General features: G+C 41.7%; 1 protein-coding gene across 1 annotated transcript; it reads left to right on the forward strand.

The window, feature by feature from the left end:
- The first annotated feature begins 2,505 nt into the window (after positions 1-2,505).
- On the forward strand, positions 2,506-23,193 carry LOC106601699 (sialoadhesin-like). The gene is made up of 10 exons (XM_045692065.1): positions 2,506-2,590; positions 3,657-3,734; positions 3,997-4,341; positions 4,505-4,717; positions 11,784-12,110; positions 16,138-16,353; positions 16,491-16,850; positions 22,058-22,309; positions 22,541-22,804; positions 22,916-23,193. Exons 2-10 carry the CDS (start codon positions 3,680-3,682, stop codon positions 23,191-23,193), a joined length of 2,310 nt encoding a protein of 769 aa, XP_045548021.1. The 5' UTR covers positions 2,506-2,590; positions 3,657-3,679.
- The last annotated feature ends 391 nt before the right edge of the window (positions 23,194-23,584 follow it).

Raw genomic sequence — 23,584 nt, forward strand, 5'->3', positions numbered from 1 at the left:
GTGATGGTGGGTTGTGTTTAGGAGTAGTATTAACATGAGACACAGTGATGGTGGGTTGTGTTTAGGAGTAGTATTAACATGAGACAGTGATGGTGGGTTGTGTTTAGGAGTAGTATTAACATGACAGTGATGGTGGGTTGTGTTTAGGAGTAGTATTAACATGAGACACAGTGATGGTGGGTTGTGTTTAGGAGTAGTATTAACATGACAGTGATGGGGGGTTGTGTTTAGGAGTATAATTAACATGACAGTGATGGGGGGTTGTGTTTAGGAGTAGTATTAACATGACAGTGATGGGGGGTTGTGTTTAGGAGTAGTATTAACATGAGACACAGTGATGGTGGGTTGTGTTTAGGAGTAGTATTAACATGAGACACAGTGATGGGGGGTTGTGTTTAGGAGTATAATTAACATGACAGTGATGGGGGGTTGTGTTTAGGAGTAGTATTAACACAACAGTGAATTTGTTTGTTTAGATAAACACAATCACTTTCCTGTTCTCTTTTCCTGTCTATCCTCTGACAGGCCACCTGAATCATATTAGAAATGTATAAATGCACATTAGACTATACAGAATATGGTTCTCTGTAACTCATATGGTAGAACATGGCACCTGCATCGTGATGGGTTTGGTTCCCTGGACCACCCATATGTAAAATATATGCACATATAACTAACTGTAAGTCGCTTTGGATAAAGGCATCTGCTAAATGGCATAATTTATGGACAGCAGACTACAATAGACTACACAGTCAATACAGCAGACTATGGTGATGTTCATTGATGCCTCTGCTAGATAAAGCTAATACCAGTACTGTACAACAGAGGAGGCTGGTGGGCAGAGATATAGGAGGAATGGCTGGAATGAATGGAACACTATCCGTACATTTTATTCATATTACTGTACAAATGAATAGGGACATCAGGACAGGAGGCTGCAGTAATGTTGAGAGGCCAGTAGGGAGATCTCTAGTCTAGAACACTGGAACCTTCAGTACCACTTTGATACTGCTGATGAGGAGTGTAAATTGAATGGGTTTGTAGAATAGAATGAATGACATCATGGAACTGACCAAATGTAAATGGAACTTTGACCTGTTCCATGTAGAACTCAGAGGGACAAGGCAACACATTCTAATATATTATAAACATTCCATATAGAATAGTCAACATATTGTTAACATGGTTCTGTATTTATATAAAAGTGGATATGGGGGACATTTTGTCCATTTTAGAAATGTAGGGCCCACTCTAATACAGTAACCTCCCTTTTCTGACATGTTGTTCTGATCGTCATGCATGTTAATGTCTTAAAGAGGAAGGAAAGGACAGTTCTGTTTCAGCTACTTTTGTTCTGACTACTTTAAGCTTCCTGTTGTGTTCGTTTCATGTTAATTCATTCTGTGTTCCCGGTCCAAAATGACCGCCCCATTATAGCTGATTATAAATCCATAATAACACATATATTATCACCTAATGTTGTGATAGATCTTTTATCAACTTAAATTATTGTGAACATTACAAGTTTTGAACTTCTATTTGCTATTTATAGCCTGTAGGCCTCATTGACCTGAGCTCATACAACTCGTTTTTGAGTAAAAAAGCATAATGTATGGATTATTTTGACTATAACAAATACTCAGATGAAACATATTGTGTTGTTTATCACAGACTACTTTGTGTCAAAGTTTAACAAGGACTCTCTCCTCCTCACCAGTGTCATGATCAAAGATATGATCACGAGCCTCACATACAGTATATCGTTTGGTCATTGTGCTGCCACAGTATGAATTGTGAGCAAGGCCTCAAAAAGATTTATATACCAGAGCAATGTAAAAAGTTCTATATATTATTGAAACAATGTTGTGATTGTTTGTGAAAATGCCAACAGGTGTGGTTCCCGTGGGGGAAAGATTCTATTGGGGAAATGTTCCCGTGGGGATTGCCATGGAAGCCAAGAAGGGGAGTGAGGTGTGTGTGTGTGTGTGTGTGTGTGTGTGTGTGTGTGTGTGTGTGTGTGTGTGTGTGTGTGTGTGTGTGTGTGTGTGTGTGTGTGTGTGTGTGTGTGTGCGCGAGCGCACTCAAACACATGCATTTGGGGGTCTGGGATAGGAAGTCTGTACATCTGATGAATGGACGAGTGTCTTAACTCATTTTAATACACTAATTGTGGTCTCACCCATTCATTGCTACTGACCGGTCATTTTTGACCGGAAACACCGCAGGTGTCCAAAAGTTTAAAAAAACACACAAAATGTTATGAAAATCACCTAAATGTATTTTGTGTGTTCAGATGCCCTGTGTGGACAAAGTCATGGAACCTTATGACAATCAGATTAAATGAACAACATTTTTCAGAGAGAAAATCGGTTCAATTCCACCGGAACACAGCAGGAGGGTTAAATATGCATCAAAGGGAAAGGAAATGGGGATACCTAGTCAGTTGTACAACTGAATGCTTCAACTGAAATGTGTCTTCCGCATTTAACCAAACCCATACGCAACCACAGAACTGACACTTACTAGCAGTTCCCACTCACTACCAGTCAGTTGACTCACTGTACAAGACCTCTCCTCTTCACTTCACTCTGTAAGTACTCTTGACAATATCTTGAAATATAGTTTTGGGTTATTTGATTTTAGTCATAAGTCATATTCTTGAGGGTAATGTATCATTTTACTTCTTGTTATGTTTTGAGCTGTGTTTTGGTTGTTACATCAGAGTCAGTATTCATAAAGTGTCTCAGTGTAGGAGTGTTGATCTACATAGGGATGAGATGATTAACCAGGGTAAAAAGACATGCAAACAAACGTTTGAATCCCTGCTCCGTGTACTGGCCTGTGTGTGGGTGTGAATGACACAGCAGATTTTTCTGAGGGCCCTTCAGGACCAGACTGATAGGGAGTAGAGTTGACATCTATACTGTGTAGGATATGTGTTTTAACTTTTCTACATCCATAACAACCAGCTCTCTAGACTTTGATACAGACTCCATGGGCCTTATGGGCCTTCACTTCTGATGGTGTGTGTGTGTGTGTGTGTGTGTGTGTGTGTGTGTGTGTGTGTGTGTGTGTGTGTGTGTGTGTGTGTGTGTGTGTGTGTGTGTGTGTGTGTGTGTGTGTGTGTGTGTGTGTGTGTGTGTGTGTGTGTGTCACTTGCTGTTTATCCTAACAGCTTGGGGATAGGAGCTGTCATTGAACCTGGTGGTCAGTCAGCTGTACAGCTTGACGGACCGTAGAGAAATGAACATTTATCCTCCTATATTTGGGGTTCTGAGGATAAAACAGCTTCAGAACAATCAATGTAGAAATATGTGTTTACAGATCTGTTCAATAAGTTGTTGTTGATGATGGTGATGATCATGACTTTATTGAATTCATGAGGAAATAATTGTTGCATCATACATCATGTCAGCTTAAATAGACAGACGAAGACAGACATGCAACACGTCACACACATTACATACATAGTGCAATAGACTTCCAGACAGACAGTATTCACATAGACAACCATATAGCACAATTCAACACAACACAATATGAGCCTGGTTCATTTTCAGTAATGAGGCCCTGTACCCCATTTACAGTTTCTACTTCAATGTATCAGGTAGAGTTTTTCACCAGCTATAGAGTGAGTTGTTGTTTATGTTTCTAAGACTGCAGGGTGGGAGATGCAACAATGGCCTTGAGAACAGTAGGAAGTGTGTTGGTGGTCTTTCTCTGGTCTGTGACAGGTATGTTATCATTCATAATTGTATTATAGCATCCTTAGACATTTCTAAAAGCATACAGATCTTAATATTATTCTGGTGTGTTCAGTGGTGTTGTCTGTTAGGAATCTCCACTTCACTTTTATAGCTGCATTTCACACCTCAATAAGTGTAGCTGTGGTTACCATTTACAGTTAACTCAGCAACTACAGACACAAAGTGTGGACAAACCCTACTGTTAGTGTAAACCAATAGGTAATGCCCTTGTGTTGTGTGAATGTTTCAGTGGTACTGGGTCAGACTGGCTGGAGTGTGACTTACACCAAGAAGAGTTTCTGTACCTTAAATGGGTCAACAGTGGAGCTGTCCTGCTCTTACACATATCCCAGTGTTCATACAATCACAACAACCTTCTGGTTCACTAAAAATGATGCTGCGGGTCCTGTTAGTCTGAGTGATGACCCAGACTACAAAGGACGTGTGACATACCGTAAGGATAAAGAGAATGGTCACACCCTGACAATCACAGACCTGAGAGAGAGTGACTCAGCTGAGTACAAATTCAGATTTAAAGATCAGACTGGAGGATGGAGATATACTGGCACTCCTGGAGTCTCTGTGTCTGTCACAGGTACAGTAACATTCATTATAGTTAAACTGTTGAATTCCATTTACATCGGGAAAATTGTCTTGGTTTGGATTTATGTCGCTATAACATTGGATTTCTTCCATCTTTGTGTTAGAGTGATAAGTCTCTGATAAAGGGATTTACAGTGATATTGTTTTTTCTCCAGGTCTTCAGGTGAAGGTGACTGGTAGACATCAGGATAAGACACTGACCTGTATCACCACCTGTACTCTGACTGACAACCCCACCTATATCTGGTACAAGAACGGACACAAAGTAAAGGAGGACACTTCCAGCCTGTACTCAGACTACTTTAGTGATGCAGACAGTTACTCCTGTGCTGTAAAAGGCCGTGAGGATCTCCGCACTCCTGCAGTGTGTAAGTGTGGACTTTTTTATCAAAAATTTGCTTCAGGTTGTCAGACGATCATTATTTAATTTTCTGTGAATGTGATGTTCACTTCTGCTTTAGGTCCGTATGCTTTGCCACGCAGTGTTGAATGGGCTACAAGATATATAATCAAATTCATGAAAATGCAGTCAATGGATGAATTTACTTCTACCAGATACCTTTCATTATGTTTTTGCACTTGTATACACTTGCACTACTTTTTTAACTAATGAAAAAAATGAAAAATGAAAAAAACTACAAAGCTGAGGGAGTAGTGTAACGATCGTCGTCGGGTGATGAGGAAGCGGACCAAAGCGCAGCTGGGAGCGAACACATGTTTATTCTTCACACTGAAATAAACACGTACACAAAACCAAGAAAATGCCGATACGTTAACTGCTCAAAACACAAAGAGGCAACACCCCACCAACAGCGTGGGGGAAAAAGGAACTTAAATGTGATCCCAATCAGAGACAACTAGCGACAGCTGTCTCTGATTGGGAATCGACAGAACCCAACATAGAAATAACCCACATAGAGCTAACACAAGGCTATAACGCAAACATAGAAAACAAACCAAGGAAAAATACCCAACATGACACACCTTGACCAAAATACCCGAGTTCACCTGGTCAGGGCGTGACAAGTAGTCACATCCTTGTTACTTTCACAGCATATGATTTTGCCAGGTGTCAGTGTGCAGTGGTAGGATGGAGTCAGGCGCAGGACACAGAACTGAGTAAAAGACGTACTTTACTCGAAAAGAAACAACAATAATTTCCACGCAGGGAAAAACACACCAGCGCACAGAAGTCTAGAACACTAAACAAAGAACAAACATGCACAAAACCATGTGGGAACCAGAGGGTTAAATAGGGAATAAATTATAATGTAATGGGAACCAGGTGTACAATCAAGACAAAACAAATGGAAAAAGAAACATAGATCGGTGGTAGCTAGAAAGCCGGTGACATCGACCGCCAAACGCCGCCCGAACAAGGAGAGGCACCAACTTCGGCGGAAGTCGTGATAGTACCGCCCCTTGACGCGCGGCTCTAGCAGCGCGCCGACAAGTGCCTCGGGGACGACCCGGAGGATGAGGCGCAGGGCGATCCGGGTGGAGACAGTGAAATTCCTGCAGTAAGGAAGGGTCCCGGATGTCTTCCAGCGGCACCCAGCATCTCTCCTCCGGACCGTACCCCTCCCACTCCACGAGGTACTGAAGGCCCCTCGCCCAACGCCTTGAGTCCATGATGGCTCGCAGAGTATACGCCGGGTTCCCCTCGATGTCCAGAGGGGGCGGAGGAACCTCCCACACCTCGGACTGCTGGAGCGGACCAGCCACCACCGGACTGAGGAGAGACACATGGAATGAGGGGTTAATACGGTAATCAGGGGGAAGCTGTAACCTATAACATACCTCGTTCAGTCTCCTCAGGACTTTAAATGGCCCCACAAACAGCTTCCGGCAGGGCAGGCGAAGGGGCAGGTTTCGGGTCGAGAGCCAGACCCGGTCCCCCGGTGCATACACCGGGGCCTCACTGCGGTGGCGGTCGGCGCTCGCCTTCTGTCGCCTGATGGCCCGTTGCAGGCGCCGAAACCATTCATCCACCGCAGGTGCCTCGATCTGGCTCTGATGCCACTTTGCCAGGACCGGCTGATAACCTAGTACACACTGAAATGGAGACAGGTTAGTGGAGGAGTGGCGGAGGGAGTTTTGGGCCATCTCTGCCCAGGGGATGAAAGCCGCCCACTCCCCCGGCTAGTCCTGGCAATAGGACCGCAGAAACCTACCCACATCCTGGTTAACTCTCTCCACCTGCCCATTACTCTCAGGATGAAACCCTGAGGTCAGGCTGACCGAGACCCCCAGACGTCCCATGTGAAGTGGGGACCCCAATCAGACACTATATCCTCAGGCACCCCGTAGTGCCGGAAGACGTGTGTAAACAGGGCCTCCGCAGTCTGTAGGGCCGTATGGAGACCGGGCAAAGGAAGGAGACGGCAGGACTTAGAAAACCGATCCACAACGACCAGGATCGTGGTGTTTCCTTGTGACGGAGGAAGATCCGTCACGAAATCCACCGATAGGTGTGACCACGGCCGTTGTGGAACAGGTAGGGGTTGTAATTTCCCTCTGGGCAGGTGTCTAGGTGCCTTGCGCTGGGCGCACACCGAGCAGGAGGAAACATAAACCCTCACGTCCTTAGCTAAAGTGGGCCACCAGTACTTCCCATTAAGACAGCGCACTGTCTGACCGATGCCAGGATGACCAGAGGAGGGTGACGTATGGGCCCAACAGATCAATCGATTGCGGACATCAGACGGAACGTACAGATGCCCAACTGGACACTGGGTGGGAGTGGGCTCCGTACGCAACGCCCACTCGATGTCCGCGTCAACCTCCCATACCACCGGTACCACCAGGCAAGAAGCCGGAAGTATGGGAGTGGGATCCGTGGACCGCTCCTCTGTCATACATCTGGGACAGTGCGTCTGCCGTAGCGTTCTGGGAACCTGGTCTGTAGGATAGGCTGAAAACAAAACAAGTGAAAAACATGGCCCACCTTGCCTGGCGAGGGTTCAGTCTCCTCGCCGCCCGGAATTACTCCAGATTGCGGTGGTCAGTCCAAATGAGGAAAGGGTGTTTAGCCCCCTCAAGCCAATGCCTCCAGGCCTTCAGAGCCTTGACAACAGCCAACAGCTCCCGGTCCCCCACATCATAGTTTCGCTCTGCCGGGCTGAGCTTCTTCGAAAAGAAAGCACAGGGGCGGAGCTTTGGTGGCGTACCCGAGCGCTGAGACAGCACAGCTCCTATCCCAGCCTCGGACGCGTCCACCTCTACTATAAATGCCAAGGAAGGATCAGGATGAGCCAGCACGGGAGCCGAGGTAAACAGAACCTTCAGGTGACCAAAAGCCCCGTCCGCCCCAGCTGACCACTGCAGTCGCACCGGTCCCCCCTTCAGGAAGATCAGTGGTAGCTAGAAAGCCGGTGATGTCTACCGCCGAACACCGCCCGAACAAGGAGAGGCACCAACTTCGGCGGAAGTCGTGACAGATTTTAACTGGTGAAAACTAGTTTTCCTACTTAATCAACAGTGTTGACTTTGTTTATTTTTCGAGATGGGATCACCTCGTTAGTCAGTATGTGTTACCCAGGTGCTCGCTTGTCCATCTGGTTAGTGGGAAGGTGTTGGCCCAGGTGATATTTAACCTCTATGGGCTAGGTGGGACGCTTGCCACCTACTCAACAGCCAGTTGAATCCTGTGGCGCGTTATTCAAATCCTTAGATATGCTATTACTTCAATTTTTCAAAAATATGACTATTTTACACCATTTTAAAGATAAGACTCTCGTTAATCTAACCACACTGTCCGATTTCAAAAAGGCTTTACAACGAAAGCAAAACATTAGATTATGTCAGCAGAGTACCGAGCCAGAAATAATCAGACACCCATTTTTCAAGCTAGCATATAATGTCACATAAACCCAAACCACAGCTAAATGTAGCACTAACCTTTGATGATCTTCATCAGATGACAACCCTAGGACATTATGTTATACAATACATGCATGTTTTGTTCAATCAAGTTCATATTCATATAAAAAAACAGCTTTTTACATTAGCATGTGACTAGCATGTGACTAGCATTCCCACCGAACACTGCCAGTGAATTTACTAAATTACTCACGATAAACGTTCACAAAAAGCATAACAATTATTTTAACAATTATAGATACAGAACTCCTATATACACTCGATATGTCCGATTTTAAAATAGCTTTTCGGTGAAAGCACATTTTGCAATATTCTCAGTAGATAGCCCGGCATCACAGGGCTAGCTATTTAGACACCCAGCAAGTTTAGCACTCACCAAAGTCAGCTTTACTATAAGAAAAATGTTATTACCTTTGCTGTCTTCGTCAGAATGCACTCCCAGGACTTCTACTTCAATAAAAAATGTTGGTTTGGTTCAAAATAATCCATAGTTATATCCAAACAGCGGCGTTTTGTTTGTGCGTTCAAGACACTATCCGAAATAGTAAATAAGTGTGACGCGCATGGCGCAATTCGTGACAATAAATTCAAAGTATTCCATTGCCGTACGTCGAAGCATGTCAACCGCTGTTTAAAATCTATTTTTACGTCATTTTTTCGTAGAAAAGCGATAATATTCCGACAGGGAATCTCCTTTTCGGCAAACAGAGGAAAAAATCCCAAAGGCGGGGGCGGTCGGGGTCACGCGCATAAGCTAGTGTCTCTTGATGGGCCACTTGAGAAAGCCGATAATGTGTTTCAGCCTGGGGCTGGAATGACGACATTCTGTTTTTTCCCGGGCTCTGAGAGCCTATGGAAGACGTGGGAAGTGTCACGTTAGAGCAGAGATCCTTAGTAAATGATAGAGATGGCAAAGAAGTTCCAGAAATGGTCAGACAGGCCACTTCCTGTAAAGGAATCTCTCAGGTTTTGACCTGCCATTTGAGTTCTGTTATACTCACAGACACCATTCAAACAGTTTTAGAAAATTTAGGGTGTTTTCTATCCATATGTAATAAGTATATGCATATTCTAGTTACTGAGTAGGAGTGGTAACCAGATTAAATCGGGTATGTTTTTTATCCAGCCGTGTCAATGCTGCCCCCCTAGCCCTAACAGGTTAACCTCTATGGGCTAGGTGGGACGCTAGCGTGCCACCCGTGGTGCACTCCATCAACAGCAGGTGCATTTCAAGAGCGGCAAATTTGAATCCAAATAAATGTCAAAATTCAAATTTTTCAAACATACAACTATTTTACACCCTTTGAAAGATAAACATCTCCTTAATCTAACCACGTTTTACGATTTCAAAAAGGTTTTACGGCGAAAGCATAAATTTAGAGTATGTTAGGACAGTACATTTACAAGAGTTGTGTGTAATGTTTTGTCAAGTCAAAGACAGGGTCACCAAAACCATAAAACCAGCTAAAATGATGCACTAACCTTTTACAATCTCCATCAGATGACACTCCTAGGACATTATGTTAGACAATGCATGCATTTTTAGTTCTATCAAGTTCATATTTATATCCAAAAACAGCGTTTTACTATGGCATTGATGTTGAGGAAATCGTTTCCCTCCAATAACCGGCAGTCAAGTCAGCGTCACAAATTAAATAATTAAAATTAGAAAACATTGGTAAAATATTATATTGTCATTTAAAGAATTATAGATTTACATCTCTTGAACGCAATCAACTTGCCAGATTTAAAAATAACCTTACTGGGAAATCACACTTTGCAATAATCTGAGCACTGCGCCCAGAAAAATACGCGTTGCGATACAGACTAGACGTCATGTTGGGGAGATCTAAAATCGAAAATACTATGTAAATAATCCATTACCTTTGATTCTCTTCATCAGATGTCACTTCCAGGTATCACAGGTCCATAACGAATGTAGTTTTGTTCAAAAAAGCTCATCATTTATGTCCAAAAATCTCCGTCTTGTTAGCACATGATCTAAGCCAGCCGGACTTCTCGTCATGAACGAGGGGAAAAAATATATTTCCGTTCGTTCAAACATGTCAAACGTTGTATAGCATAAATCATTAGGGCCTTTTTTACCAGAACATGAATAATATTCAAGGTGGACGAATGCATACTCTTTTATAACGTATTGGAACGAGGGTACCCAACATGAACTCGCGCGCCAGGTGTCTAATGGGACATCATCGTTCCATGGCTCTTGTTCGGTCAGATCTCCCTCCAGAAGACTCAAAACACTTTGTAAAGACTGGTGACATCTAGTGGAAGCAATAGGAAGTGCCAAAATATTCCTCAGCCCCTGTGTTTTTCAATGGGATAGGTTTAAAGTCAATACAACACATCAGGTATCCACTTCCTGTCAGAAAATGTCTCAGGGTTTTGCCTGCCAAATGAGTTCTGTTATACTCACAGACACCATTCAAACAGTTTTAGAAACTTTAGAGTGTTTTCTATCCATATATAATAAGTATATGCATATTCTAGTTACTGGGTAGGATTAGTAACCAGATTAAATCGGGTACATTTTTTTTATCCAGACGTGCAAATGCTGCCCCCTAGCCCTAACAGGTTAAAATCAATTTTTATGCCATTTTTCTCATAAAAAAGCGATAATATTCCGACCGGGAATCTGCGTTTAGGTAAACAGACAAAGGAAAACAAAGCATTCGGTCGAAGCGGGCATGCACCTAAGCCCATAGTACTCTGAGTGGCCACTTGCCAAAAGCGATAAAGTGTTTCAGCCAGAGCCTGCCTCGATATCGTTCAACGTTTTCCCGGGCTCTGAGACCCTATGGAAGACGTAGGAAGTGTCACGTTATTGCACAGATCCTGAGTCTTCAATAAAAAGAGCCAAGATGAAACACTACTTCTCAGACAGGCCACTTCCTGCTTGAAATCTTCTCAGGTTTTGGCCTGCCATAGGAGTTCTGTTATACTCACAGACACCATTCAAACAGTTTTAGAAACTTTATGGTGTTTTCTATCCAAAGCCAATAATTATATGCATATTCTAGTTACTGGGCAGAAGTAGTAACCAGATTAAATCGGGTACGTTTTTTATCCAGCCGTGTCAATATTGCCCCCTATCCCCAACAGGTTAAGAGTGGCTGGGCCGATGATGAAGTTTGTTTAAGAAATGTGGAGAGTCAACACCTTTAATTGATTCTCCCTTACTGATTTCTGGAAAAACAATTCTTTATCTTCTCTGCTTTTGTTTTGCTCCACTTTTTGGTTTGCTTCCTGTCTTCACGTTTGGTGTAGGTTTTTACTTTTTTCTTATCGGGCAAATATTGTGGGCGCTCATGTCTCTGGTTCCAGTTGTTGTTGCTAGTCAACTTTCAATGAACACCCCCATGAGTGTCTTGCACAACCTTTCCTAGAAACCGGTCTCATTTTGGTCTTTGTTAGTGACTCTTTGGTATTTTCCCCTTCTGTTTGAGTGACTTTTGGTTTTCTTGCAGGTGAACATAACAACATAAGTGTATTGGTAATATAAAGGTGTTCTATTTTCTTTTTGTGTTTCAGGTAAGAAGTGTTGGAGTGTGACTTACTCCCATCAGAGTATCTGTGCCTTGACGGGGTCAACAGTGGACATATCCTGCTCTTACACATATCCCAGTTATCATGAGATCAAAACAGCTTTCTGGTTTACTAAATGGTCTGGTATGGATGCTGAAGATCTGAGCTCAGTGCCAGGGCATGAGGGTCATACAGAGTACCTTGGGGATAAGAAGAGTGACTGTACCCTGAGAATCACAGACCTGAGAGTGAGTGACTCTGCTGTGTACAGGTTCAGATTGATAACATCTGGAGAAAAGTTTTCTGGCTCACCTGTCTCCCTGACTGTCACAGGTAATCTGTCACACATCTCACATCTATTATTGTAATTACCTTATTAACCTTTTAGGGACAGACATTCCGCTAGCGGAACGCCTCACCAATATCCAATGGTAGAGCGTGGCGCGAAATACAAATACCTTAAAAATGCAATAACTTAAATTTCTCAAACATGTGACTATTTTACACCATTTTAAAGACAAGACTCTCGTTAACCTGTTATGGCTAGGGGGCAGTATTTTCACGGCTGGATAAAAAACGTACCCGATTTAATCTGGTTACTACTCCTGCCCAGTAACTAGAATATGCATACAATTATTGGCTTTGGATAGAAAACACCCTAAAGTTTCTAAAACTGTTTGAATGGTGTCTGTGAGTATAACAGAACTCATATGGCAGGCAAAAACCTGAGAAGATTTCATGCAAGAAGTGGCCTGTCTGACAAGGTGACGTTCTTCTTGTCTCTGTTTATTGAAGAGTGAGGATCTTAGCTGTCCCGTGACACTTCCTAATGCTGCCATACGCTCTCAGAAGGCGGCAAAATGCTGAATCGTGGCTTTGCAGGCTCTGGCTGAAAAAAAGTAGCGCGTTTGGGTAGTGGCTGGTTACAGTACTGTGAGACTCAGGCTCGTGCCCGCGACGACCGAAAGCTTTGTTTTCTTTCCTCTGTTTAGCTAAATGGACATTCCCGGTCGGAATATTATCGCTTTTTTACGAGAAAAATGACATAAAAATGGATTTTAAACAGCGGTTGACATGCTTCGAAGTACGGTAATGGAATATTTAGATTTTTTTTGTCACGAATTGCGCCATGCGCAAGACCCTGATTTACCATTTCGGATAGTGTCTGGGACGCACGAACAAAACGCCGCTATTCGGATATAACGATGGATTATTTTGGACCAAACCAACATTTGTTATTGAAGTAGCAGTCCTGGGAGTGCATTCTGACGAAGACAACAAAAGGTAATGAAACTTTTATAATAGTAAATCTGATATTGTTGAGTGCTAAACTTGCCGGGTGTCTAAATAGCTAGCCCGTGATGGCTGGGCTATGTACTTAGAATATTGCAAAATGTGCTTTCACCAAAAAGCTATTTTAAAATCGGACATATCAAGTGCATAGAGGAGTTCTGTATCTATAATTCTTCAAATAATTGTTATGCTTTTTGTGAACGTTTATCGTGAGTAATTTAGTAAATTGTTAGCAAATTCCCCAGAAGTATGCTAGTTCTGAACGTCACATGCTAATGTAAAAAGCTGTTTTTTTATATAAATATGAACTTGATTGAACAAAACATGCATGTATTGTATAACATAATGTCCTAGGTGTGTCATCTGATGAAGATCATCAAAGGTTAGTGCTGCATTTAGCTGTCTTCTGGGTTTTTGTGACATTATATGCTAGCTTGAAAAATGGGTGTCTGATTATTTCTGGCTTGGTACTCTGCTGACATAATCTAATGTTTTGCTTTCGCTGTAAAGCCTTTTTGAAATCGGACAGTGTGGTTAGATAAAGGAGAGTCTTGTCTTTAAAATGCTGTGAAATAGTCATATGTTTGAAAAATTGAAGTTTTTGTATTTTTGAGGAATTTGTAATTCGCGCCACGCCTATCATTGGATATTGGAGCAGGTGTTCCGCTAGCGGAACGTCTAGATGTAAGAGGTTAATCTAACCACATTGTTCGATTTCAAAAAGGCTTTACAGCGAAAGCAAAACATTAGATTATGTCAGGAGAGTACCCTGCCAAACATAATCACACAGCCATTTTCAAAGCAAGCATATATGTCACAAAAACCAAAACCACAGCTAAATGCAGCACTAACCTTTGATGATCTTCATCAGATGACACTCCTAGGACATTATGTTATACAATACATGCATGTTTTGTTCAATCAAGTTCATATTTATATCAAAAAACAGCTTTTTACATTGGCATGTGATGTTCAGAACTAGCATACCCACCGCAAACTTCCGGTGAATTTACTAAATTACTCACGATAAACGTTCACAAAAACATAACAATTATTTTAAGAATTATAGTTACAGAACTCCTTTATGCAATCGCGGTGTCAGATTTTAAAATAGCTTTTCGGCGAAAGCACATTTTGCAATATTCTGAGTAGATAGCTCGGCCATCACAGGCTAGCTAATTTGACACCCACCAAGTTTGGTGCTCACTAAACTCAGAATTACTATAAGAAAAATTGGATTACCTTTGCTGTTCTTCGTCAGAATGCACTCCCAGGACTTCTATTTCAACAACAAATGTTGTTTTGGTTTGAAATAATCCATAGTTATATTGAAATAGCTCCGTTTTGTTCGTGCGTTGAGGTCACTATCCAAAGGGTGATGCGCGAGCGCATTTCGTGACCAAAAATGTCTAAATATTCCATTACCGTACTTAGAAGCATTTCAAACGCTGTTTAAAATCAATTTTTATGCTACTTTTCTCGTAAAATAGCGATAATATTCCAACCAGGCAACGTTGTATTCATTCAAAGGCTGAAAGAAAAAAATGGAGTAGTCTCGTGAACGCGCATCTCAGTCTAACTGTCCCCAGGCTGACCACTCACAAATCCTGCTGCTGTTCTTTGCCCAGAGACAGCAGACACCCCATTCCACTTTCTGGCGGCTTTATAGAGCCAATGGAAGCCTTAGAAAATGTCACGTTACAGCACAGATGCTGTATTTTCGATAGAGATGCAACAGAAGGACAACAAATTGTCAGACAGGGCACTTCCTGTATGGAATCTTCTCAGGTTTTGGCCTGCCATATGAGTTCTGTTATACTCACAGACACCATTCAAACAGTTTTTGAAACTTTTGAGTGTTTTCTATCTAAATCTACTAATTATATGCATATTCTAGTTTCTGGGCAGGAGTAGTAACCAGATTAAATCGGGTACGTTTTTATCCAGCCGTGAAAATACTGCCCCCTATCCCAAACAGGGATATACATCCCAAACAGCAGTCATACAGACACAGTAGTGGTATGTGATACCAAATGTACTATTTCACATAAGAGGACATACTGGACACTGAACAAAAATATAAATGCAACATGTAATGTGTTTGTTTCACGAGCTGAAATAAAAGATCCCAGAAATGTTCCATATGTACAAAAAATGTACATCTCTCAAATGATGTGCACAAATTTGTTTACATCCCTGTTTGTGAGAATTTCTCCTTTGCCAAGATAACCCATCCACTTGACAGGTGTGGGATATTATGAAGCTGATTAAACAGCCTTATTATTACACAGGTGCACCTTGTGCTGGGGACAATAAAAGGCCACTATAAATTGTGCAGTTCTGTCACACAAGACAATGCCACGGATGTCTCAAGTTTTGAGGGAGTGTGCAATTGGCATGCTGACTGCAGGAATGTCAACCAGAGCTGTTACCAGATATTTTAATGTTAATTTATCTACCGTAAGCCGCCTCCAACGTCATTTTAGAGAATTTGGCAGTACGTCCAACTGGCCTCACAACCGCAGACCACGTGTAAGGCCACAATCAACAGCACGATCAACTCTATGTGAATGAGATGTATCACGCTGCATGAGGCAAATATGCTTTTTGTTCATATGGAACATTTCTGGGATTTATTTCAGCTCATGAAAAATGGAACCAACACTTTACATGTTGTGTTTATATTTCTTTTTGGTGTAGTTGAAACAGAGACCCGAGATAGAGAATGACTGTCATTATTGTCTCTAAAATAGTTTATTCAGATCCAGGAGGGCAGTATGACATGGAGTTACTCTGTCTGTCACAGGTAATACCGTGTTAAATACTAGATCAAGATTCGATATAAATGTGCCTCATCAATCTACGGACTAACGTAATTTGAATTCAAAGAAAATGAATAGTCTAGGTATTGTAGGCTAGTTCAACACATATCTTGATTTGTGTTTATTCAGTACTAAGATCAGGATGATAGTCTGTACAGACTGTAATAGGAATGGCTTGCATCATTTCTTCAGAAGAGAACTCAGTAAATTCATACAGTATTTTCATGTGTTGTATTTCTCTCCAGATCTTCAGGTAAAGATTACAACTTTACTGTTTTCAAGATGGGTGACCCTGAACTGTGGCACGTGTACTCTGACTGACAACCCCACCTACATCTGGTATAGGAACGGATACAAAGTAAAAGAGGACACATCCAGCCTGTACTCAGACTACATTAGTGATGCAGACAGTTACTCCTGTGCTGTAAAAGGCCATGAGAATCTCCACTCTCCTGCAGTGTGTGAGTGCAGATTCAATTACAGTATTCCTCCTCATTAGGCTATATTCATTCAGTTGGTGAATTACACATCTGAAACACACATCACACAAAGATCTGAAAAGAATACAGAAAACACTATATTGTCATGTTATTTTAAGGTGTTCGTGGTCAGAACTGTTGGAGTGTGACTTACCCCCATCAGGGAGTCTGTGCCTTGAAGGGGTCATCAGTGGATATATCCTCCACGTATGACAGTGGTTATGATACGATCACATCATCACTCTGGTTTAGTCCTAAACATAATGCCAGCTGGAGTGATAAGTTGATCCCTGAGGACCTAGCCACAGACCCAGGGTATGCAGGTCGTGTGGAGTATGCTGGAGAGAAGGAGAGCGGTCGCTCCACCCTGAGAATCACAGATCTGAGAGAGGAGGACTCTGCTGAGTACAAGTTCATATTCAACACAGAAACCTCAGGATGGGGGTACAGCTTCCCTGGAACAACTCTGACTGTCACAGGTAACAGTGAACTCACAATCTACAGGTGAATGTGACTCCTGTCTGGTGTCGTGTCTTTGGCATCATTAAAACTGAAGACCTATTTATCAAATAACTCTCTGTAATTATTATTACGCGATTAAACTGATTAATCTTGTAACTGTAATTAACTAGGAAGTCGGGGCATCAAGGAAAATATTCAGATTACAAAGTTATAATTTTCCTAATATAACTTTCAGATATTTTAATATCTGATCAATTAGTCTTCAAATTAATGAATTATTATTTACGTCACGTTAGTCTCATTCCAAACATCCTAAATTGTTGGTTATCTGCACAAACCCAGTCTTCACTATGAGTCATCCATACATCAATTGTCTTAAAATCATTTATTTACGAACTAGGTAATTCACAGAAATGCATAACAAACAGTAGATATGTTTACAAGGAAATGATAGGAGAATGTGCCCTAGTGGGCTAAACCGGCATGGTGGCTTGTTAGACGAAAGGGGAGTGGGGGGGTCAACTGAGGAGACACTACAAAGTTGAATATTATAACAATTGAAATGCTAAGCCTTTGCACATGAACGCTCACTCATTCGGGAACAATTGCTATCAATATATATATTTACGCTCAGTGTGTCGTCGGCATCTCTGTTGAAAAGTTTGTTTCTGTTGGAGAGTCTGTCCGCCCTCTCTCTCTCTCTCTCTCTCTGTCGTGGTTAGAATGGATAGTTCAGAGTAACATTCATGTCGTTATAGAATAGCTGTTTCGGCGGTTGTCGGTCTTCGCGTTCAATGATACCGAATTCCTAGCTGCAGACTAGTAATTAATATCAAAGACTTGTTCTTATTCTGTCGGTATCATTAGTCTAAGAGTTTAACCACGTGGTATGGTTAAAAGTTCATCAAGAGAAATGCATGGTCTCAAACCTTGGCCCCCTCGTTATCGAGGTAAGCTGGTCTCCTCTCAAACCTTGGCCATCTCGTTATCGAGGTAAGCTGGTCTGCTCTCAAACCTTGGCCCTCTCGTTATCGAGGTAAGCTGGTCTGGTGATAGAAAACCTTGGTGAGGGTTTTATTCGGAACATCGAAAAGGCTGTCTCATGACGCCAGGTCCTGTCTGTGCCCCTGGGGGCATGCCAAGGACTTAGTGAAACTTTAACCTTTCTAGGCTAGGCGGGACGAATTCGTCCCACCTACGTAACAGCCACTGCCAGCCTGTGGCGCGATTTTCAAAACCTTAAAAATCCTATTACTTCAATTTCTCAAACATATGACTATTTTACAGCCATTTAAAGACAAGACTCTCGTTAATCTAACCACACTGTCCGATTTCAAAAAGGCTTTACAACGAAAGCAAAACATTAGATTATGTCAGCAGAGTACCAAGCCAGAAATAATCAGACACCCATTTTTCAAGCCAGCATATAATGTCACCAAAACCCAGAAGACAGCTAAATGCAGCACTCACCTTTGATGATCTTCATCAGATGACAACCCTAGGACATTATGTTATACAATACATGCATGTTTTGTTCAATCAAGTTCATATTTATATCAAAAACCAGCTTTTTACATTAGCATGTGACGTTCAGAACTAGCATACCCCCCGCAAACTTCCGGGGAATTCGCTAACATTTTACTAAATTACTCACGATAAACGTTCACAAAAAGCATAACAATTATTTTAAGAATTATAGATACAGACCTCCTCTATGCACTCGATATGTCCGATTTTAAAATAGCTTTTTGGTGAAAGCACATTTTGCAATATTCTAAGTACATAGCCCAGGCATCACGGGCTCGCTATTTAGACACCCGGCAAGTTTAGCACTCACCATAATCATATTTACTATTATAAAAGTTTGATTACCTTTTGTTGTCTTCGTCAGAATGCACACCCAGGACTGCTACTTCAATAACAAATGTTGGTTTGGTCCAAAATAATCCATCGTTATATCCGAATAGCGGCGTTTTGTTCGTGCGTTCCAGACACTATCCGAAATAGTAAAGAAGTGTCGCGCGCATGGCGCAATTCGTGACAATAAAATTCTAAGTATTCCATTACCGTACTTCGAAGCATGTCAACCGCTGTTTAAAATCAATTTTTACGACATTTTTCTCGTAGAAAAGCGATAATATTCCGACAGGGAATCTCCTTTTCGGCAAACAGAGGAAAAAATCCCAAAGGCGGGGGCGGTCGGGGTCACGAGCATAAGCCCAGTGTCCCTTGATGGGCCACTTGAGAAAGGCGATAATGTGTTTCAGCCTGGGGCTGGAATGACGACTTTCTGTTTTTTCCCGGGCTCTGAGCGCCTATGGACGACGTGGGAAGTGTCACGTTAGAGCAGAGATCCTTAGTAAATGATAGAGATGGCAAAGAAGTTCCAGAAATGGTCAGACAGGCCACTTCCTGTAAAGGAATCTCTCAGGTTTTGACCTGCCATTTGAGTTCTGTTATACTCACAGACACCATTCAAACAGTTTTAGAAAATTTAGGGTGTTTTCTATCCATATGTAATAAGTATATGCATATTCTAGTTACTGGGTAGGAGTGGTAACCAGATTAAATCGGGTATGTTTTTTATCCAGCCGTGTCAATACTGCCCCCTAGCCCTAACAGGTTAAACAGAAATACAATTCTCTCACATTATCATTACATAGCATCCCATCATCTCACAAATAGCTTCATCCTTTTTCATTCATTTTATACAACCAGTCTCATACCTGAGACTCTTCTATAAACATGGTTATGGTAATGTGGCGGTATTGTCTCTCATGAGTTTCACAAATTGTACCAAATGGACCAGTTTGTAGCTGGATTCTTCACCGATCTTTTATACCTTCTCCAGAACATAAATGTTGTTCGGTTCTGTCACGCCCTGACCAGGTGAACTCGGGTATTTTGGGTCAGGGTGTGTCATGTTGGGTATTTTTCCTTGGTTTGTTTTCGATGTTTGCATTATAGCCTTGTGTTAGCTCTATGGGGTTTATTTCTATGTTGGGTTCTGTCGATTCCCAATCAGAGACAGCTGTCGCTAGTTGTCTCTGATTGGGATCACATTTAACCTCTCTGGGCTAGGTGGCACCAAATCGTCCCACCTACGTAACAGCCAGTTGAATCCTGTGGCGCGATTTTCAAATACCTTAGAAATGCTATTACTTCAATTTCTCAAACATTTGACTATTTTACAGCTATTTAAAGACAATACTCTCGTTAATCTAACCACACTGTCCGATTTCAAAAAGGCTTTACAACGAAAGCAAAACATTAGATTATGTCAGCAGAGTACCAAGCCAGAAATAATCAGACACCCATTTTTCAAGCTAGCATATAATGTCACATAAACCCAAACCACAGCTAAATGCAGCACTAACCTTTGATGATCTTCATCAGAGTGACAACCCTAGGACATTATGTTATACAATACATGCATGTTTTGTTCAATCAAGTTCATATTTATATCAAAAAACAGCTTTTTACATTAGCATGTGACGTTCAGAACTAGCATACCCCCCGCAAACTTCCGGGGAATTTACTAACAATTTACTAAATTACTCACGATAAACGTTCACAAAAAGCATAACAATTATTTTAAGAATTATAGATACAGAACTCCTCTATGCACTCGATATGTCCGATTTTAAAATAGCTTTTTGGTGAAAGCACATTTTGCAATTTTCTAAGTACATAGCCCAGCCATCACGGGCTAGCTATTTAGACACCCAGCAAGTTTAGCCTTCACCAAAATCAGATTTACTATAACAAAAATGTTATTACCTTTGGTGTTCTTCATCAGAATGCACTCCCAGGAATTCTACTTCAATAAGAAATGTTGGTTTGGTCCCAAATAATCCATCGTTATATCCAAATAGCGGCGTTTTGTTCGTGCGTTCTAGACACTATCCGAAATGGTAAATCAGGGTTACGAGCATGGCGCAATTCGTGACAAAAAAATCTAAATATTCCATTACCGTACTTCGAAGTATGTCAACCGCTGTTTAAAATCTATTTTTATGAAATTTATCTCGTAAAAAAGCGATAATATTCCGACTGGGAATCTGCGTTTCGGTAAACAGAGGAAAAAACAGAAAGACGGGGGCGACCAGTGCACGCGCCTAAGCCCACTGTCCCCTGATCGGCCACTTGAGAAAGGCGATAATGTGTTTCAGCCTGGGGCTGGAATGACGACATTCAGCTTTTTCCCGGGCTCTGAGAGCCTATTGGAGCCGTGGGAAGTGTCACGTTACCGCAGAGATCCTTTGTTTTGGAAAGTAATGTCAAAGAAAGCCAATAAATGGTCAGACAGGCCACTTCCTGTAAAGGAATCTCTCGGGTTTTTGCCTGCCATATGAGTTCTGTTATACTCACAGACACCATTCAAACAGTTTTAGAAACGTTAGGGTGTTTTCTATCCATATCTAATAAGTATATGCATATTCTAGTTACTGGGTAGGAGTAGTAACCAGATTAAATCGGGTACGTTTTTTATCCGGCGGTGTAAATACTGTCCCCTAGCCCTAAGAGGTTAAGTTCCTCTTTCCCCCACGCTGTTTGTGGGGTGTTGTCTCTTTGTGTTTGAGCAAGTAACGTATCGGCATTGTCTTGGTTTTGTGTACGAGTTTATTTTCAGTGTAAAGAATAAACATGTGTTCGCTCCCAGCTGCGTTTTGGTCCGCTTCCTCGTCACCCGACGACGATCGTTACAGGTTCTCCAGTTCTATGAGGTGGAAGAAATTCCTTTGTCCTCTCTATGAAAACTCACTCTCTCTCTATAATGTGGCCATGAGGAGAGGGTCTCCTCATAGGAATTTACGACCTCTTCTGACCACAGCAGCCTGGGTGTGGGAGACAGAGGTAGGGGGATGGTGCATAGCAAAGGGCTGGTGCAGAGGGAGCGGGGGTATAGTGCTCGATGTACCCAAAGATTGCAACGTCATGACACTGATGATGCAACACTTTGGGAACTTTCCCCAAATTCCAGAAATCCTGGTTGGAGGATTAATTCCTTCTGATTCTGGGAATATTCTGGAAAACATGGGGATTTTGGGAGAGTTACCATAATTGTTTAACCCTGTTCCTGCTACAGTGACAATGCAGCAGTGGGTGTTAATTAATGTCTTATTTTACATTGATACAATAGGAACCATCTGCGTAGGAAAGTATTTGTTTATTGTAATAGAGATCAGGTGAGTCAGGGTTTTAATGATGTTTTTTATTCCAGGTCTTCAGGTGCGGATTAAGGATCCAACCAACATCATAGAGGGAAAGGATCTTTGTCTGTTCTGTGAGTCCATATGCTTTCTGCAGGACAACCTCTCTTACATCTGGTACAAGAACAGACAACGTCTGATCGGTCATGAGACTAAGTACCTGTACTTAAAGCCGGTCAGCAGTGAGGATACAGGCAGATACTCCTGTGCTGTAGCAAACCATGAGGATCTCCACTCTCCTGAAGAGTCTCTCACTGTCACATGTGAGTATGTGGGATATAATTCTAGAACTATACACTGAGTATACAAAACATTAAGAACACCTGCTTTTTCCTTGACATAGACCAGTTGTCCACAACTGGCGGTCCACAGGCCGAATTTGGTTTTGCGGGTGGTTTTATTTGGCCCCCCACAAGTTTTCTGAGCAAGGTAAGAGTACACATTGTTGCATTATACTATGTGTACTCTTACCTTTCTGTCATCCTCTTTACCAGATGGCCAAAGGAACACCTCGGTGTCAGTCAGTCCCTCTGGTGAAATAGTGGAGGGCAGTTCAGTTACTCTGACCTGCAGCAGTTATGCCAACCCACCTGTGGACAAATACACCTGGTACAAGAAGAATGTAACCTCACCAAAAGCATCAGGACAGAGTTACAGCATCACTAACATCAGCTCTGAGGACAGTGGAGAATACTACTGTGAGGCCCAGAATGAAGTTGGAGCAAAAATATCAAAGCTTGTTCCTGTAAATGTTTTGTGTAAGTATTGCATATCATCTCCATTTTCTACTCTATTTTACTTTAATTGTGATTTTACAGAAATATCTTCTGAACTCAAAAGGAAAGTATTGTGACACACTTTTCTATCAGATAAACCAAAGACCACCTCAATATCAGTCAGTCCCTCTGGTGAAATAGTGGAGGGCAGTTCAGTGACTCTGACCTGCATCAGTGATGCCAACCCACCTGTGGACAAATACACCTGGTACAAGAAGAATGTAACCTCACCAAAAGCATCAGGACAGAGTTACTGCATCACTAATATCATCTCTGAGGACAGAGGAGAATATTACTGTGAGGTTGAGAATAAATATGGACGTCTCAACTCTTCTTCTGTGTTTGTGGACGTTCACTGTGAGTACACCTAATCTTCATCTCTTCATTGGTTATCACACAGGTTAACAACAATAAATAATAGTTAGCAATGTTAGACACTTATCAGACCATATGACATATAATTAGTAGGCATATAATTAGTAATATTACACACTTATCAGACCATATGACATAGAATGAATTGGCATATCATTAGTAATATTACACACTTACCATACTATATGACATATAATTAATAGGCATATAATTAGTAATATTACACACTTATCAGACCATATGACATAGAATGAATAGGCATATAATTAGTAATATTACACACTTATCAGACCATATGACATAGAATTAAATAAATATTGTTTCATTTTGTTATTCCCTGGTTTCCCTTATATCTCCACCATGCATTTATAATCTCATGATACTACA

Source organism: Salmo salar, chromosome ssa12, assembly GCF_905237065.1.
Source record: "Salmo salar chromosome ssa12, Ssal_v3.1, whole genome shotgun sequence".
NCBI lineage: Eukaryota > Metazoa > Chordata > Actinopteri > Salmoniformes > Salmonidae > Salmo > Salmo salar.

What these genes read in the sequence shown, in the direction of transcription:
- LOC106601699 (XM_045692065.1), top strand. Translation starts at nt 3,680, where the DNA reads ATGGCCTTGAGAACAGTAGGAAGTGTGTTGGTGGTCTTTCTCTGGTCT. An exon ending in AACAACTCTGACTGTCACAG is followed by an intron (nt 16,851 to 22,057) that starts GTAACAGTGAAC and finishes TTTTTATTCCAG; the next exon opens with GTCTTCAGGTGCGGATTAAG. An exon ending in TGTTCCTGTAAATGTTTTGT is followed by an intron (nt 22,805 to 22,915) that starts GTAAGTATTGCA and finishes CTTTTCTATCAG; the next exon opens with ATAAACCAAAGACCACCTCA.